The sequence below is a fragment of the Triticum dicoccoides genome, chromosome 6B (genome assembly GCF_002162155.2).
Source record: "Triticum dicoccoides isolate Atlit2015 ecotype Zavitan chromosome 6B, WEW_v2.0, whole genome shotgun sequence".
In the NCBI taxonomy this organism is placed as follows: domain Eukaryota; kingdom Viridiplantae; phylum Streptophyta; class Magnoliopsida; order Poales; family Poaceae; genus Triticum; species Triticum dicoccoides.
The window spans coordinates 696,252,488-696,270,995 of NC_041391.1; the positions used below are offsets into that span (position 1 = coordinate 696,252,488).

General features: G+C 47.8%; 1 protein-coding gene and 1 pseudogene across 1 annotated transcript; one reads left to right on the top strand and one right to left on the bottom strand.

Moving 5' to 3' along the window:
* Positions 1-6,177: 6,177 nt before the first annotated feature.
* Positions 6,178-8,345, top strand: LOC119321530. Its single transcript, XM_037595174.1, has 2 exons — positions 6,178-7,283; positions 7,352-8,345. Exons 1-2 carry the CDS (start codon positions 6,178-6,180, stop codon positions 8,343-8,345), a joined length of 2,100 nt encoding a protein of 699 aa, XP_037451071.1.
* Positions 8,346-16,125: 7,780 nt separating this feature from the next.
* LOC119324574 overlaps positions 16,126-18,508 on the bottom strand; it is a 3,098-nt pseudogene continuing 715 nt past the window's right edge.

Here is an 18,508-nt window from a genome sequence, read left to right on the forward strand (position 1 = left end):
TCCTGTAATATGTGTACCTATAAAACGGCGAACACAACAGGAATGCATGATGCGTGTTGTTGCTATCTACTATCTACTACTACTATAAAAAAAAGAGAGGGGTAGATCCAAACAATTTTATCCGTCCATCTATAATATCTGACGGCCCATAATCCTCCCGTGTTTAACACAGCAAGCCACGCATTATTAAGCCACTAATCCATCATCGATAGCTAATCTGACCTGCCGTTAAAAAAAACGCTGCCCGCACACGACCGCACGACCTCTCCCCTCCTTCCCGCACGACCCCTCTCGCCTCCTCTCCCCGCACGTCTCTTGCCCCCTCCTCGACCTCTCTCGCCCCATCCTCCTCCTCCCGTGCCGTTCGCCGCCCCGTCGTTCCTCTCGCAGCCTCGTGCCGCCAGTCGCCGCGCCCGGAGCCGCCTCCCGCGGCCGCGCCCTTCGTCGCCAGTGGCCGCGCACGTCGCCCCGGGAACCGCCCCGCCGGCCCTTTGCCGCCTCCCGCAGGCGCGCCCGTCGCCCCGGGAGCCGCCCGCCAGGCCCTTCACCGCGGGAGCCGCCCCCGAGCCTGTCCGTCGCGCCCGAGCCGCCGCGGGAGCCCCTTCGCCGCGGGAGCCGCCACCGAGCCCGTCCATCGCGCCCGAGCCGCCGCCTGGCGCGGGCAAGGGTGCTCGCGACGCGACGAATCGTCCACGTCGGCCCCTCACCGATCTGTGCCGGCTTTTGCATCGCCATGCCGCCGTCTTCATCGACCTCTCACTGTCTCATTGCGTACTGTTATGGGTGGCCGGTGAACAAACCCACCTACTGTCATATCCGTCTCAAGATTGAACGCACCTCACCTATCCTTCGTTTCACAGGTCAGCCCCCAATTTGTTGTGCCACCATCCCTGTCACTGGTACAGCAGATCCATTCTGGGTTTTTTTTCACATTTGAGAGAAGATGGATAAGTAACAAATCTGTGTCCAGATTATCTTCAGTTCGTGCTATTTATCCATCAGTTTGTCATAATCATGTTTTGACCCCAGAGACCCATAACCCAATGTGTTTATGTATTTTTGGTTCAAGAGATGAACAAATGCGCTCCTGTCTGATCGATATTTGTGAAAAACATGTTTTTGTTTGGCCATGCAGCCCTTCAGGTTTTATTCATCTCTGTGATACAAACTTCACCACATTGGAGCTGAGACGATGCGTGCGATGTAGCCTTTCTTCATACTTGAATCGAATGCTCACGAGCTTTGGTGGTTGATATTTAGCTGGATGTTTCAACAGCCCTGCCCAGCTACATTGACGACCGAGCGAGCAAGCAGACGTGTAATGCGAAACATCTGATGTGCAGTTCAGGACCAAATCCACCTGGACCGATTGATGGAATTCAGAGGTGCATGTACTGACGAAATCTCATGGTGACTCTGTTAGTGTTGAATCAATTTTCGGAAAATGACTTTTCTTTGTTACCACTTAGCTGCAGTCTGCCGTATATCCAAAAAGATCGTTATGCACATTTTTTCATTCGCAGTTCTTTCTCCTGGTTTCCATGCATTTCGTTGTTTTAGAACTGGTTTGTACTGGTCATGCCAAACCAGCAGACTGCAGTTTAATGCATGCCCGCATATAAGTAGCAAAACTAAGCCATATGTTGTGCTGCTCGTAGCCATAAACTGACTGCTTGCAAAGTATTTAAAACGTTGAACTGCACATTTGTCCTTACTAAAAAGGAGTCTCGGTGTGTGTTTTGAAACTTACTGTTGTTGTATTGTCTTCAATTGTAGTCCCTGAATCCACCGGTATTGGTCTTTGTTCAAAGCAAAGAGAGGGCAAAAAAGCTCTACAGAGAGCTGGTATATGACGACATTAGAGTTGATGTAATCCATGGAGACCTTACTGAAGAGCAGGTATTACTTTTGCATAATTTATTGATACTTATTTTGATAGATATTCCTGTAGTTTTCGTTTTCACTGGTTTAATACTGTCGACATCAGGCTCACTGACTGAATTCTGTATTTCCTTACTTTAGCGTCAAGATGCTGTTGACAATTTGAGAGCTGGAAAAAGCTGGGTGCTAATAGCAACAGAGATTCTTGCGCGGGGAATGGATTTCAAATGTGTCAACTGTGTAATCAACTATGATTTCCTTGAGTCCGCGTCTGCCTATTCACAGAATAGGTACGAAAGATATCCGGCTTTCCCACCTGGACATAGTTGTTGCAATAAGATTCTAATAACTCCATTCCCCTGTTATATGTAGGACGGTCTGGAAGAGCAGGCAGATCGGGGGAGGTGATCACGTTCTTCACGGAGGAGGACAAGCCGTTCCTGCGGAACATCGCCAACATACTGGTATGTTCGGGCTGCGAGGTTCCTTCCTGGATGGTGGCATTGCCCAAGCTCAATAGCAGGAAGCACAGGGTGGACAGGGACCGCATCTCCTTTTTAACCGATGAAGATTGAGAGTGATATTGTGTAACCGTATGGGTCGACGACGGGCGGCTCCGGCAGGGCTGGCATGGATCTGGCGGATGGCAGCCGGATGGGTCGATGACGGGCGGCTCCGGCGAGTCGGAGGGACGCCGGTGGCGGCTGACCTCTTCCCTGGCTAGCTGCGGTTCCAGGGAGAGAGAGCTTCGAAGGTGAGGAGCTAGAGACGAACAGAAGGAAGGGAGATGAGGAAGGGCAGGGGCGCGGCCGGTGGCCTCGACGGTGAACCTCCGGTGGCGACAGTCTCTGGCGAGAGGCGACGCATGGCACTGATGCGAGCCTACGGGGCGATGACTGCTTTGATCTGCGGGACATCCCCTCGCTCTGAGACGGCTTCCGGCGGCGGACTGAGAGGTCAACAACCCCACAACGGCGTCCTCATGGAGGCCAATGACCAGACTCCACTCGCCCTCTCATCGGAGCCATGGAACACCAAGGTTGTCGTCCCACGACCGCATGCGTACAGTGGCTTGACTAGATTTCTGGCTTAGATATTGCACTACTAGCTTAACTTATTAGGAAGTGCTGATCACAGGTGTGTCGATCTTGAGCATCTAATTCATTGCCGTCATATTAGCAAAGTGCTGATCGTCTCATACGCACGAGGCTTTGCAGCTAGATAAAAAAGATCGAAAGCAGACAGACGTATTGGAAAGTGTTGGTACTGTGGAAGACCCAATAAGATTAGTCACCGATCTTATTGAAGCAGAAGACGCAGCAGGCAGTGTGGGTCATGACTCACAAGTTCAAGGCGTTTGAGGTATAGATCACAATATCATTTTTGTTTTCTTCGATAATTTGGTGGTTAGTGGTGTTGCCACACAACCAAGTTCACATATATCATTTTTCTTCGTTTCAACTATTCTAGATTCTCTTATTTGTTTATTTCTTTTTCTGTGAAATTCATTCTTTTTTTCCTTGTGTGTGCATGGATCTACCAGGAAACAAATGGTGAGTGATCCTCTGTCAACCTCATTCCTCCCTTGTCCCTTGTTCGGTGGATTAGTATTTTCCTGTCAACGTGTTTATGCACTTTCTTTCTTTTAGCTCAAGCATATATGATGAGTCCTTTCATGCACTTTTTTTACAACACTCTAATGTGTCTGACATGATCAGATGATTTTCTGGTTGCATGGAGAATAGAATACATATCAACCATGGAGGCCAGTTTTTACTGGAATTTTTCTTGCGGCCATCAGGATGTTTGTGTAGGTCTGCTCTGCAACACGACTGAACATTATGTTTTTTCGGTTGACAGAAGCATTATCGGTACTATGTATGTAAAGGCGTTCTGTTTAATCCACCCTCCCTTACGTAATTGCTCTTGAACCTTTTTTATTAAACTGCTATGTAGCAGTGGGGCCTATCTGCCTCTCAGAAATGAGATGGGCATCAAATGATATTATGAAAATAAGTTTTCCAGGAAAAGAGTATCTCAATGAACACCAGTGCGTCTTGCTAATTTTAAGTTTGCTTCAACATCAAACTCAGATTCGCAAAGCTATCAACTATTACATGTCAAAGTTATGACAAGTATGAAGTATGGCAATCATATCGAGAAGGATGTTACTCCCCCAGTCTTCGGTATCTAAACAGCTCCTATGTGCTGGTAGCAAAGGCAACAATTCAAGTATTAAATTAACATAAAGAACTAAGGGAGAAGCGTCCATTTGAAAAGCTCAAAGTCATCGGTTCGCATTGGTGTGATTATATCAAAGATTCAATGGAAAAGAAGGTTAGCTTTGTTGACCATCTTGACTACATTTTCGTTGTTTCTTATTAGTCCTGAGATGTAGATATACTGGTAATCATTCTTCACCCCTTACGACTGTGTGATTATCACATTGTATTGTCTTGTGTTACAAAATGTTTTTGAAACATAATTCCTGCCCATCATTTGTTCAAAATTGGAAGTATATAAGGAAGATCAGAAATCATATATATTAAGATGGTAATGAGAAATTTTCTTGCTAAGATTATAACGTGCGTTGCACGTGCAGACTTACTAGTTTGTTTAAAAATGCCAATGATGCCCGAGCACCATGGAGGACGTTTTCAAGACGCCATTTTTCTTACAACGTGATTTTTTTTAAACAAACATACATACGTATAGTACCTTTTTTTGAGAAATCACTTTTACTTTCACACGTGGCGCACAAAAAAACAAATATTTATTTTCAAATGTGTCGATTTTTGTTGTTGATGGGACGGAATTATGTATTTCCATACAGCTTGCAAACTGCAATTTTTTCAAACAATATTTCATGGATCCATAGTAAACATGTACACGTTTTGATTTGTTTTACTCTTTTTAACTTTTAAATATAGTCTTTGCTTTTTTTGGAAAAAACGGCCTCCATGGTGACTCGAGCACCATAAGTTTGCACTCAACCTCGGCTAGTTACGTAGAACAGGAGGAGAGTTGGGCTATATAATAGTGTGGGATGCAAGTGGTTAAATGCGCGCAACTGAATGGTCATTTAAGTATCAACTGAATAATACCAAACCGAAAGTTAACCAAACTTTTGGTTTTCTTATTTTTTATGACATTTTCGGTCATCATTGGCGCTAACCAAATTTGAAAAATAATAATAACGAAATTGACTAACCGGAGTTTCGATTTATACCAAATGCACAGGCTGACTCCACTGGATTGAGGCAGTTTCGAAGGCCCTGGCCGACCATGCCATCACAACCCTAGTGATGAGATTAGAAACTTTTGGTATTTGAATATAAGCTCATTCCAAAATTTTGAAATTTCATATTGAACTTGGGGAGGACCCTAGCTCGGGATCCCACCGCACTCATACGTACCTACCATCTGAAGGTCTCAAGGTTACCTAGATCCATATGTTGTCCTACACTACATGCAATGCGTGAGCGTCCATGAACTTTGCCTGCAACCGATGGGAAACGGCAGCACGACTATATTGAACTGGTTTGGATGGTGATCCACTAGTAAGATCGTTGTAGCATGGTGCAACATGTTATCTTTTGGTTCTTTTAACCTTGTGGCCTTTTGTACACATTTGTGAAATTTTGGACCTTAAAACTTGGCAATAATGTAAGGTTGGGTGCATCGATTGATGCAAAGGCAACGGTGATCCAATCTACAAGTGTCTTCTAATATATTGGGGTATGCCAACTTGGCATTGGCAATTTTTTCCATTTATCCAACTAGAAGGTACAACTACTTTTTGGAAGAAAAAAAGAAACGAAAAGAAGAAGGTACAACTACTACAAATTAGCCCCAAAACCTTTTTATTTTGTCCCTATAAGAAAAGCTTCCGATTTTTGGATTTTGTCATGTCTGCTGGTTTGTGGTGTGATGCACATATCCACCCGTCCGTCCTCACATGGGTGGAACATGGTCGATTATTTATTTGAACCATGCATCAAGCATGGAATCATACTCATATGCATGCACATGGAGTAATCAGTTTTCTACCCCAATCTCGCGACTTTTTAGTTGTGAGTCAAGACTCAAGTAACGAGATCGTCTCGATTCAGGCCTCTTCATCATACCAATTGTTATGATACTCCATCATACGTCAATTGTTATGCAGCGGGCCTAGCTTAGTCGCATCCTAGTATTACCTAGCTAATCAGTAGTATATTTTGTGAATCGCACGACATTTGTAGGCACCGGTTTGTAGGCAGGCATGTAGCACAGTTCCTCGCTGGAACAGGAGAAATGGCAGCTTGGCCGCGGAACCTCTGGAACAATTGGTCCATCCAGCTCGTCCTGGTGCTCCTCAGCCTCGGCCTCCAGCTCGCCCTCTTCCTCTTCGCCGGGATCCGTAGGCGTGGAGCCCATCGTGTGCTGCGGTTCCTGCTCTGGCTGGCGTATCGGCTGGCCGACTACACTGCGACGTACGCCCTTGGCCACCTTTCCCTCAAGGGCGCGCCACGTGAGCACCCGATCGTCGCGTTCTGGGCGCCATTCCTCCTGCTTCACCTCGGAGGCCCGGACAACATCACCGCCTACTCCCTGGAGGACAACAAGCTCTGGAAGCGCCACCTGCTACACGCCGTACTTCAGGTGTTGGCAGCGGTGTATGTCCTCTATGAGCATATTTCGGCAAGGGGCGCGTTGCTCCGGCTTGCCTTCATTTTGATGTTCGCCGTCGGTGCCGTCAAGTACGGCGAGAAGACGTGGGCGCTCATGTGGGGCAACCTGGACAGCATCCGGGGATCCGTCAAGAAGCAACCACCTGCCATGCATAGACATTTCCACCCCCATGATGAAGTGTTCAAGGATGGAGTGTTGGACGAGGAATCCCTTGTGCGACGAGCACACTCGCTCTTCCACATCTGCAAGCGTGCCATAGTTGATTGTCTGGTCATCGAAGATGATTCACACGGCCACGACACGACCAGAATGGTGGCCCGGGTCAAGTTTTGTCGATTGATGGAGACCGAGCTCTCCCTCATGTACGACATGCTGTACACCAAGGCGCCAGTCATCCACACCTGGTTCGGCTACACGGTACGTCTCATCTCACCGTTCGCCATTGCCGGCTCGCTGCTGCTGTTTAAGCTCATTGGCAAGGACGCCCACCGCGGAGTTGACGTCGTCATCACTTACATTTTGTATGGTGGCGCCTTGTTCATGGAGACGACATCGCTGCTGAACGCGCTAGGCTCCTCCTGGACATTCGCCTTTCTGAGTACCACGAGATGTCGCTGGCTTCGATACGCAGCTCTGTGCAATGAAAGGTGGGACAGACTTAGACGTTTGGTTGCATATCTTCACCATCTTGTGAGGGTAGGAGGAGGAAGCCGGTACAGATCAAGAAGGTGGTCATGTACCATGGGCCAGTACAACATGCTGCACTTTTGCACTCGCTCCGACACCGACAATGAAGGTGGTCATGTACCATGGGCCAGTACAACATGCTGCACTTTTGCACTCGCTCCGACACCGACAATGGATTATCCACAAGGCCTCTGCTCGGCAGGTTCGCCAAGATAGTGGGACTGGGACTCGACGAGTGGTGGAACAGGGAGCACTACTCATGGACCATTGAGATGCCCAACCATGTCAAGGATTGTATCTCTAGGCACATGACAAAAATGTACATGGAAGGGGGTGTGAACTCACTAGGCATGCTCAGGAACAGGTGGGGCGAGGAGCCATTGGTTCGTGAGGAGCTATTCCATGGCATACTCAAAGACTCGCTCGGTGTGGAGTTCCAGGAGTGCATCATCATCTGGCACATCGGCAGAGATGTTTTCCTCGCCAAGAGCCAGCGGGCTAAGGACGAAGATGCATCGCTCGACGTCGAGGCGATCAAGGTGATATCCAACTACATGATGTTCCTCCTTGTGGAACAACCCGACATGCTGCCAGGCCTCTCCCAGAACAGGTTGTATCAACGAACCTGTGAAAATCTAGTCAAAACTAGACGGTCGACGACTTCTAGGCGCCAACGCATGAACCTCTGTGCTAAGCTCAAGAATCTATTCGGCCTGCACGATGACCCCAGTTCTAGTTCCAGGGTCGCCGACAGAGAGGAGCTTGCGAAAATCCTATGCGATGAGTATGCGACCAAAGGCTTCAGCCATGATGCTCCTCGACTCCCCTATGTAGCTAAACTTGCCAAGCACCTGCTAACGATGGAGGAAGATGGCACGGTCGATTCGGTGAAACTTGTCCTTGATGTGTGGACGGACATTCTTGTGTATGCAAGCAACAAACGCAGCAGGAAGGCTCATGCTGAGAAGCTCAACAGTGGCGGCGAGTTGACAACCATCATCTGGCTTATGGCCGAACACTTCTACCAACTTTATTTGGAGGGCCTTATCCAGAAAGGGAAAAATAACTTACCTGTAGAAGGCACCAATCAGGCAGGGACATGATGAAGTGTACCACATTTCTTTATATTCTTGACTTGAAGCCATGTAAACTGTACCATCTTCTTCTTCAATAAAGATCCCGTTGCATTTCATCGACTACCAAGTCTCTTTTGGGGCCGCCTATATGTTAGGTATCTGAAAAATAAAATTGGCGCCAGTCAAAAATCAGAACCGTTGGATGTCGAATGGACGGCCGGATGATCGTCTTCATCAGACACCTGACGTTTAGCAAATCCGCTCTCTTTTAGGACTAATACAACTCATCTCCTTGTTTTCCGCGCATCCTACCTGCCGAAGTTCTGTTGTGTACCAGTTGACACCTTCGTTTTGTCTCAGCAACCTAGAATTACACTGAGCGAATGTGTATGGGGCAGAAGATTCATGAAACAAATCAGTCACGGAGCATACGAGCAGCCTCGTGTCGTGTATTACAAACATGGGATGCGTAGGAAATCTTGCAAATCTTCCGTTCCGCCGCTCCCTTCACCCATCTGCCGATTGCCGCCGCTCGGCAAGCCGGTTAGGGCAAACAACTACAATCCAAATTCAAGGTGGCAGGGTCTCTATCTCGTAGCCCCCCCCTCCCCCCGCGTCGCCCCCGCTCGGGCGACTCGGGCGGGGTCGCAACCCTAGCCGTCGGGGGCTCCCCGTCCTTCAATCCCTCCCTCCGCCGCCGCCAAAGGATGCTGCCGGCCTAGCCCGGGGGTTGACGGCGGTGGCGGGGGCCTTCCCTCTCTCCTGCGCCATGGGGGCGGTGCGAAACCCCGCGGCATGTGGTGGCACAGCCGATCTGACCTTGGCGGCGTGGCGGGCATGCCTTGACCGGTGGCGGCGCGGCGGCTGCCTTAGCCTAGGGTGGCGATGGTGGCGGGTGCAGCGGCCGGCCCTGCTTCGGGCAGTGGCCTTGGCTGCGTTCGGCGGCGGCGGTCGGGTCTGCGGCGGCGGACCATCGGATCTCAGATCAGCGATGGCGGCATGGAGGGCCTGGTGGTTGGGTCGGCGCCATGCGTGGTTTGCCCTCCGGACAGATCTGATCTGGCCGGTGCGGACTGCTCGATGCGCAGCGGCTCAGATCGGCGCCTACCCGTGCACACGATGCTTGATGCCAAGACTGGCGATGGTGGCACACTTTTATGCCGTTACCTTCCTGAAGGCATCGCCGTGGAGAAGCTCCAAACCCCTATCTGCTACCTCCCGGGAAAACCCTACATCAGTAGATCGGATGACGGCGGCGCGTTGGTGTCGTTTCCTCATTGGGGGCCGTCATTCTTGGAGGCGTACACGGGATCGAGGGACCAGTGGGCGGTTTCTTTGGGGGAGCGGTGTTTCATCCTACCCATTGAAGGCGACGGATCTCGACGGCGTGGCACAGTGGAGACTCGGCGGCCGATGCGGTGATGGACTCGCGTAGGAGGAGGTAGCTATCTGGCGTCATGGTGGCGTCGATGACAGAGTGGCCTGACAAGGTAGAAGCCTCAATATCTGTTCTGAAGAAGGACCTGTGAAAATGGCGGTGACGACACATGTGAGTGCGCCAGACCGGTTAGTGCCCCAGACCCGGTATGTGGCTCGGCTGGGGCTTCCGGCTTTTGATAGGCTTAGGTGAGTGGTTTGGGTATTTGGCCCAGCTAGCACCCCTTCATCATATGGATAGGAGTAGTGGCATTTGTTGCCAGGATGGCGGATTCAGGCATATTGTTGTAATACTTTGTAAGGTTCTCGAGAATAATCAATAAAGTGGTTGCATGCATCTTCCAGATGCAGAGGCCGGGGTCATCCTCCTTTTCTAAAAAAATGAATTTTTGCATACATAATTAAACAATGTTGTATATACTATATGTATCAGTGTAGGTATGCATAGTGATTAATAGAGTAAACGAACTACCAATTAAAACAAACGAACTACCAATTGATGAGCTGGTCCGCAAGATGCAAGCACGGAGGGTAACATGCTAATGCAATGAGAACATGCGTGATTCCTCGCCATCTTTATATTTATTTGTCTGCTTTTGGCTTCATCGATCTGGAATTATTTAGTTTAGCTCTCATGTTTACTTGGACCAGCTAAATACCGGTGTTGCTACGGCCTAACAATTGAGTATCCAACATGTCATATAATTTGCATGCTTCAAGACGGCCATATGATTGTCTCGCGGCAGAGGAGGCCGTGGGCGAAGTAACAAAGGGGGACGTGGTCGTGGGAACCGCCCTTCTCCCTCGCCTACTCGTGGCGGTGGCCAACAGCAGCATCCTCGGCCGCAACCACAACAACATTAGCAGCAAGGAGACTACCCAGAATGCCAGATCTGTTACAAGTTTCATCCCGGCGGGGCAAGAGCCTGCTGGTGGCGCTATGAGGAAGATCAAGAAGAGAAGAATAAGGCGGCAAATCTCATCACCAACTCCTATGGGATAGACACAAATTGGTATGCAGATTCAGGAGCCACCGAACACATCACAGGGGAGCTCGACAAGTTAACCATGCGAGAAAGGTACCATGGTGGTGATCAAATACACATGGCAAGTGGAACAGGTATGGATATTACTCATGTTGGTAACTCAATTGTTAAAACTCCCGTAAAAGATCTACATCTAAATAATGTTCTTCATGTTCCCCAAGCACACTATAGGATTGGGACTACAAGTCAGACATTCAAATTCTACACTTGTTAGTGCTTTCCCTGATGCAGATTGGGCAGGCTGCAGTGATGATAGAAAATCAACAGGAGATTTTGTTGTTTTCTTTGGTTCTAATCTTATTTCATTGAGTGCCAGAAAACAAGCAACTGTGTCAAGGTCAAGTACTGAAGCTGAATACAAGTCATTGGCAAATGCTACTGCTGAAATTATTTGGCTTGAATCTTTGCTTGAGGAATTGGGAGTGAAGCAACGCCGTATCTCATGTCTATGGTGTGATAATTTGGGTGCTACTTATTTGAGTGCTAATTCAGTTTTTCATGCCAGAACTAAGCATATTGAGATAGACTTTCACTTTGTACGAGAAAAGGTTGCTGAGAAGAAGTTGGAGATACGTTTTATTCCATCCAAGGATCAAGTGGCAGATGGGTTTACTAAAGCTCTTCCGGCAAAGCCATTTGAAGAGTTCAAGAAAAATTTAAATATAGGGTAGTTTAGATTAAGGGAGGCTGTTAGAATTTCGTTTAAACCTTCTGTAATCTAAACTTCCCTCTATCTCTTCTTCTCCGTTTCCTATCCTGACTCCTCATGTATTGATGAGTCCTCGTAGACTTGTAACTCCCCCACGTGGGTGAAGATGGGCCGAACTCCTAACGCGACTCCTAACTCCCCCGCGAAAAAAAACTCCTAACGCGAGATGCATGCATGGCAGCAGGGGCCAGTTGTACGTGATGAAAAGAAATTTTCGTTTGGGCTGGGGGAGCCGCAGCCACCCCAGCCGTTCACGTAGCTCCGCCGTTGGGCCCCCGGCCGACGTGCCACACTGGAAATAGTTTTGTCGTTCGCGGCGAAAGTGTTCTTCGGCTCACAAAGCGGTTGTTGTCGCGATGGTGCTTCTTTGGATTTGGGTGTGATGGACCTTCATCACCTTCCCCTCCGGCGTTTTTTCGTCGGTGCTGGGTGTCGGCGATGGAGAATTGCTCTCATCTTCAATGATTTGATTGTATTTTCATTTGTGGGGATCTTTTCTGTAGTTGTACCGGGACAAATGTCTTCCTTACTTTGTCTTGTTCAGGTATACGTGTGGGGTTGCAACCATATTTTTATATGAACATGTAGTTACCCTTCAAAAAAAAGGGGGCACCGTTCGACGATATCATGGAAGATAAAGCCGCGATGCAGGAAGATGTGGCACCGTTCGACGATGCCACAGATGAGGAAGAACAAGAGCCGATGGAGGTGCCGCCATTGGAAGATGTGCTGCTGGCCATCGCCACCGCTACGAATCTGCCTCCGATGGACGAGGAGGCGTTGCATGTGAGCCGCCGCTGTAGATAACTCGTTCACCATCGTGAAGCAAGACAGTTCGTCCTTCGCCGTAGGTTGGAAATCTAGGTCGAAGACTTCAACGGGCCGGATTAATCCATGCGTTTGCTAAAGAACGGCGCATAGTTGCAGAGCTCCAGGCGATTGCGGGGAGGGCAAAGGCGGCGGCCAAGGTACCGGCCCATGACGAAAAGCCGGGTTGCAACCAAGATGATGGGCACAAGGATGACGACAACTAGGCAATGCAAGTAGTCCGGACATAGTAGTCAGAGAGCGCAAAAATTGCTCTCTGTAGAGGAAGCACTGATCAAAAGCTCTCTGTAATGCTGCACGAGACGCCGTTGACCGTGGATGGTGCGATGTTACTTGTCCTCGACCGAGTCCTCGCCGTTGTTGGACGCGACGTCGTACTCATCGATGAGGCAATGCGCGTTCTGCGCCGCGTCAACGGCTTGGTATGCCTGGCTCATGATGTCTTCCCCGTACCACGTGGCGATGGACATCCTTATGCCAGTCGTGACATCGGCATCGTCCGTCAGGCGGCCAGACTCTTGGACTTGCGCCATGCACACGGACATCCGTTGGCCCTGTTTGGATCCTAGAGTTAGTGTTAGTTTGAGTTATTTTGGGCTCAAATAGCTCAAAAGGATCCAAAACGGTGGGTTAGTTTCGGTTAGTTGCTTCTAACCCATGTAAAAAAAGTATCCCGGTGGAGAGGTTGCTAGTTGAGCTAGTTTCCACAGGGCCCACAAAAAAATAACTAAAAAAATCGCCCTCCCATCCCTCCCTCCCGCACCAGATCCCACCCTCACTCCAACACCCCCTCGCGCAACTTTCCTCTCGTTCCCCATCGCGCCGCCGGCCCAAGCCGTGACCTCCTCCGGCCGCCGCTCGACCTCCTCCGGCCGCCGCTCGTCCTCCCCCGTCCGAAGCTCGCCCCGCTCCCGGTCGTTTCTCTCTCTCTCTCGTGCGCGGAGGCGACGCATCTGTCAGGGATCCAGCGAGAGGTGAGTCCGTCCGTTCCTTCTGTATTTGTGTTCTCCCTCCTCGTACGCGTCCGTCTGTGCAGCAAGTCAGCAAGAGTATTCCATAGCTAGATTTATTGGTGGAGCTACTGGTTAGTTAGCTAGTGTGCAGCGGTAGAAAGTGTCGAGATCGAGCTCGCTGGTCAAACGACCGCACCGTGACGGTAGATAATTTGTTTATGTCATTTCTGAGCGGAAGGAGGCCACACAAGAGCCGACCACAACAAATCCGGCTAAAAAGAGGGCCAAATGATTGAGAAAGTGCATTTATTGTCAATCTAACCCTCTCATCCAAACACCACCAAAGTTAGAGTTAGTTCAGGGTTAGACACAAGTTAGAAACTAACTCTAACCTCTAACTAAGTTAGAGTATCCAAACAGGGCCGTTGTCCAGCGTCTAGTCGGACCGCGGCGGCCTGGTGGCCAGCCTCTTCCGCGCGCGCCGTGCAGTCGGAAATCTGGTCTGCAGCGTCCAGTTCCGTGCTGCCACCTTGCGACGGAGTTCGAAAAGGCGTGAGGTAAGGCACGCGACCTCATAGACAAGCACGCGTTGGCCTCCTCAGAGCGCGCGACCCGCATCGGCCTCACCCATGACGGCAGCAAGAACCAATGCCGCGTCGGCGACGTACGGGGGTAGAGGGTGGGTCATGTTGTGCACTCGGGTGTCGCCGTGCGGACCTAGGTTTCCTCCTCCCTTGTTTTTCACAACGGCGGGATGGCGCTGGCCTGTGAAAAGCAAGGGAAGGGAGGTACAGAGTCCCGCCTGCTCAAAGTGGGGGCCAGCAACACAACACATGCAGCAGAAGGAAGGAAGGAAGGAAGGAAGGGAAGGGGCACCCGGCCAGGACGGAGAGGAGGTAGCTCGCACGCCCGGGACACATGTATGCGTGCGTCGTGTACATACGCACACACGAAGAACACATCCTGGTGGTGCTCGCCGGCGCCGGCTGGGTCATTACTCAACGCGGGCAGGGTATGCGCCGCGCCTTACAAGAGCGGAGCACGTCCCTCGTGTTAATCTCTCGGGTTCTTAGGCGTACAGAGTACTTTATGTGGAGAGACGAACCCTTCTTGTGCCATTTGCTCTCCATTTTTCTTTTCACTAGCACATATACTCGTGTGTTGCAACGCGAAAGAATTTGTTTTGCGAGAAGCAACAAGAGAGATAATTGATGTGTCCACTAAAAAGGTCAGTGTAGCGGTGAACTTTTTAAAATTGATGAATTTTTTTTTTCAAATTTTGCACTTTTAAAAAATTCATGAACTTTATTCAAACGCGATGAAGTTTTTTTCAAAATCAATAAACTTTTTTTAAAATTCAATGAACTTTTTTCAAAATCGATGATTTTTTAAAATGTTATGAACTTTTTGAAAAATCAGTGAACTAAAGAAACAATGCTCCATAGAGCTGATGGCCGCAAAATCAGATGAGTTGGAGTTAAAACAGTGCTCGGCACCGACTAAAGAAACCTTTTAGGTATGAATGCATGCGGGAGACCAACAGAAATTTCGGCCGGTGTCGTGGAGGAGCCATGGCAAGCCGATGCACCTGCGGCGTCGGTGGGCGGCTTAGCAAGGGAGCTGGAAGTCGTGGCAAGGTCCTTATCCCGCTGGGGTCAGGTCACGTTTGGTTCTACACGGCAGGAGCTAAGGACCCTACGTCACATGACAGAGCTGCTGTACACAGAGGAGATCATGATGGTGGAGGTCCTGCATCCAATGGCTGACCGAGGGGGCTGGTAACACTACTTTTTTTTTCAGAAAAAGAAAACAACAAGTGCTTGGCGTGCAAAGAACAAGATCAAGCAGCTAGAGAAAACTGATGGTACTTCTGTTACTGATCAAAGCAGAGATGGTGCAGATGACTAATGAGTTTTATTCAAACTTGTACACTTCAGAAGGCTCAATGGAGATGACTCACCAGAGGAGATTAATTGCACGTTCATTGGTTTTGATTCCCAAAATTACAAGTCCAAATTTTTTGGGACAGTTTCGGCCTACCAGCCTACCAGCGTATGCAATGTAATTTACAAAATTGCTTCAAAGATCCTAGCGAATAGTCTGTAACATCTAAGGGAGGTGTGTGTCTTTAAACTAAGCCACTAGCCCATGTTTCATCGAAACTTTTATGAGGTGTGTGTCTTTAGTTTCTTTCTCGGTGCTTTTCATGGTGGTGGTTTGGATGCTTTCAGGCATCTAAGGGAGTGCGACAAGGGGACTCTATTTCTCCATACCTTTTTCTTTCTAGCAGTAGAAGGGCTTTCATGCTTGCTCAAAAACTCATGTTGATGGAGTCCGGGGTATAACAGTGGCACCAACTGCACCAGAAGTAAATCACCTCGTGTTTGCCAATGACAGTCTCTTGTTTTTTGAAGCAACCAGTGTCAATGATGTACAGATCAAGGATCTATTGAGAAGGTATTGTGATGCGACTAGACAAAGAATCAATGTTGATAAGTCTTCTATTTATTTTAGCAAGGGCTGCGAGCCAGTGTAAAAAATATTCTTGAAGCCCAGAATGAGTCACTTTCAGAGAGTGGGCCTTCCAACGGGTGTGGGGAAATCGAAGGGGGGATGTTTTATAGATACTTAAAAGAATCTGAAAACATGTGCAAGGGTGGATGCAAAAATGCTTATCAGCTGGCGGCAAGGTTTAAAGGCGTACCTGCGATGCCTTGGAAATCTACACAATCACAATCATCTATGGTTTTCTTTCGACAGAAACTATACTCTACTACTAAATTCCAGTCACCACCTATATATGGTCATTAGGTATTCATGACAGGCAAATTTCACGGTCATAATTCCTTGGTGCCTGATGCATCCGTAATCAACACATTGCTTGAAGCTGCATCACGGTCAGAACTGCAAACAAATTCCTTTCTAGTAGCAGTCATATTTTTGGAGGGTATGGATAAACTGATCGATACAGCTCGACATATACCAAAAAATTACATTCAAGGTGTACGACGTTTCCTGTCATATTCTACTCTCGGCGACAGACACTGGAGCCACATCGAAATGCTCCTCCAGCACCGACAGTACTTCGGTGAGTGAAGACACCATGAAGTCAGGCTTAACATCTTCAGCCAAAGAATCGTGGGGGCCGTATCGCCCTGTTTCGTCAAGTAGGCAAGTGAATGCTCCTGCTCTCTTTCCACAAACGATCTGCGCAAGGTTTTCAAAGGCAAGGCAGATGAATCAGTACACACGCACAAGTTATCGGAAAAGTTCAAGATTCACAAAAACTGTCCTGAACTCCGGCTTATGTAAGTAGTAGAATCAAGGAGCATTTAGCGAAAGCAGCACAAGCACAATTCCTTTTGATTCATGGGTATGATGGAAGTATGAAACTATAACTTACTGTGGAGCTTTCAAATTTTGAACTCGTAATATCTACACTAATTTAGGAATCCTGATAGTATGCCTTGATAACTCAAACCATGGCACAAAGTGAACTGTAAAGGAATCCTTCATGTGCTAAGCTACATAATGGGATGAAAAATGCTCACGTCATCCTTGAGGCTGTCACCAACCATGATCACCTCGGTTGGTGGAATGTCCCAAGTGGAGCAAATATGAAGCAATGGAGCTGGATCTGGCTTATAGGGGCGGAATTCTCTGCTTAATGCAGGCACAAATGTCATCTGCATAAGTTTCAGATGTGCGTGATTAGCATATTGAAGATGATTGCAATATCACAGATCCTGGAAAGTTATTTCACTTCACCATACCAATATATGACTAGCAAAAAATCAAGTTGGTTGAGCATAAAGTAACACATGAATATTAAAAGACATATATTATGCAGAGTTACAACATAACCTTATAATTTGGCTAAATATCAACATTCAGCCTTTCCACATGACATAAGGATTGGGGAGATCAACATGAAGGTATGTTCAGAAAGGCGCAAGAAAGAAGAAACTAGTTGCAGAACATTACCAAAATAAACACAGATTGGGTTGAATGTGCGTATATCACAGTAATATACATGGGCAAGAAAAATGGATATCATCCTAAAAGTATAACCACGAGATGAACAGAATGAGTTTAGTGCAACAACTTACACCAAACCTTTGGTGAAACAAATCAACTGCGTCCTTCACATTGCGGGTGATTAGACCCCTCCTGTGTAATAGCAATGGTAGGAATCAGTAACAAAAAACATAAATATCTCTAATCTAATAAATTAACTACATACAGATGCCACTAATAATTGCAGTTATTTCGGTACCATTAGTCTGGCAGATTTTTACAATAACAAAACAGATGCTACACATGAACTCAATGGCACATGTCAAAAAAAGTAACAGTGCCTGTTATATACTTCTATACAAGTAAACAACAAACTAGTAAGCAACATCCAAATCTGATGCGTAGCTCAAAAAAATATATGAACGAAAGCAACCGTGTCTGTTATATACAATTAAACAATAAACTAGTAAGGCACCTGCTGCTAGAATGCTTCTTCCTGATCACGAGGACTGATGGTATTAAGAAGTCAGTTGAAGATTCATAATTAGTGATCTAGTAATTCACAACCCAATTAAGAATAAAAATGTATGAGTTTGTGACACGATATTTATGGCTCCAGAGAGTGGAAGTTCCCACTCCAAGATGTATGGGAATTCCTTGGAATAACACGATGTCATCAAAAAGTTGACAGAGCAAGGCGTACTGATCATTAGGAAGTGAGGTTTCTAAGTGAGGTATAGTGTTGTGCGAACAGATAACTGCATATTGTAATCGCGGATTTGCAACAGCATGAGTTTGCGTATCAAATTTCGAGCCATCCAATCTATATAGCCTACAACGCACTCTTCCTATCATCCAAAAAACAACCTCTCTAACTTCCTGAAATGTTAGTCCGTACATCAATCAACAGACATTTCACTATTCATACAGAAAAGCCTCAAATCATGGCATGAATCAGCGTTTAAGCAACTGCATGGTATTACACCTGCACCAAATCAATTCTGAAAACAAAGTGCAATTGAGCACACAGTGAACTATACAACTAACTGAACTGAACAGAGCACCCCACGCATGCAAACTGAGCTACATTTTGGGGCAAACTTATCCCACCTGATCTGCCTCGCGTCGAGGAACCCGCAGAGCTCCGAGGCCCCTGCAAATCGCAAGCACCGTCACACGCCGATAAGGGGATCAGAATCC

What these genes read in the sequence shown, in the direction of transcription:
- LOC119321530 (XM_037595174.1), top strand. Translation starts at nt 6,178, where the DNA reads ATGGCAGCTTGGCCGCGGAACCTCTGGAACAATTGGTCCATCCAGCTC. An exon ending in AGCCGGTACAGATCAAGAAG is followed by an intron (nt 7,284 to 7,351) that starts GTGGTCATGTAC and finishes CCGACAATGAAG; the next exon opens with GTGGTCATGTACCATGGGCC.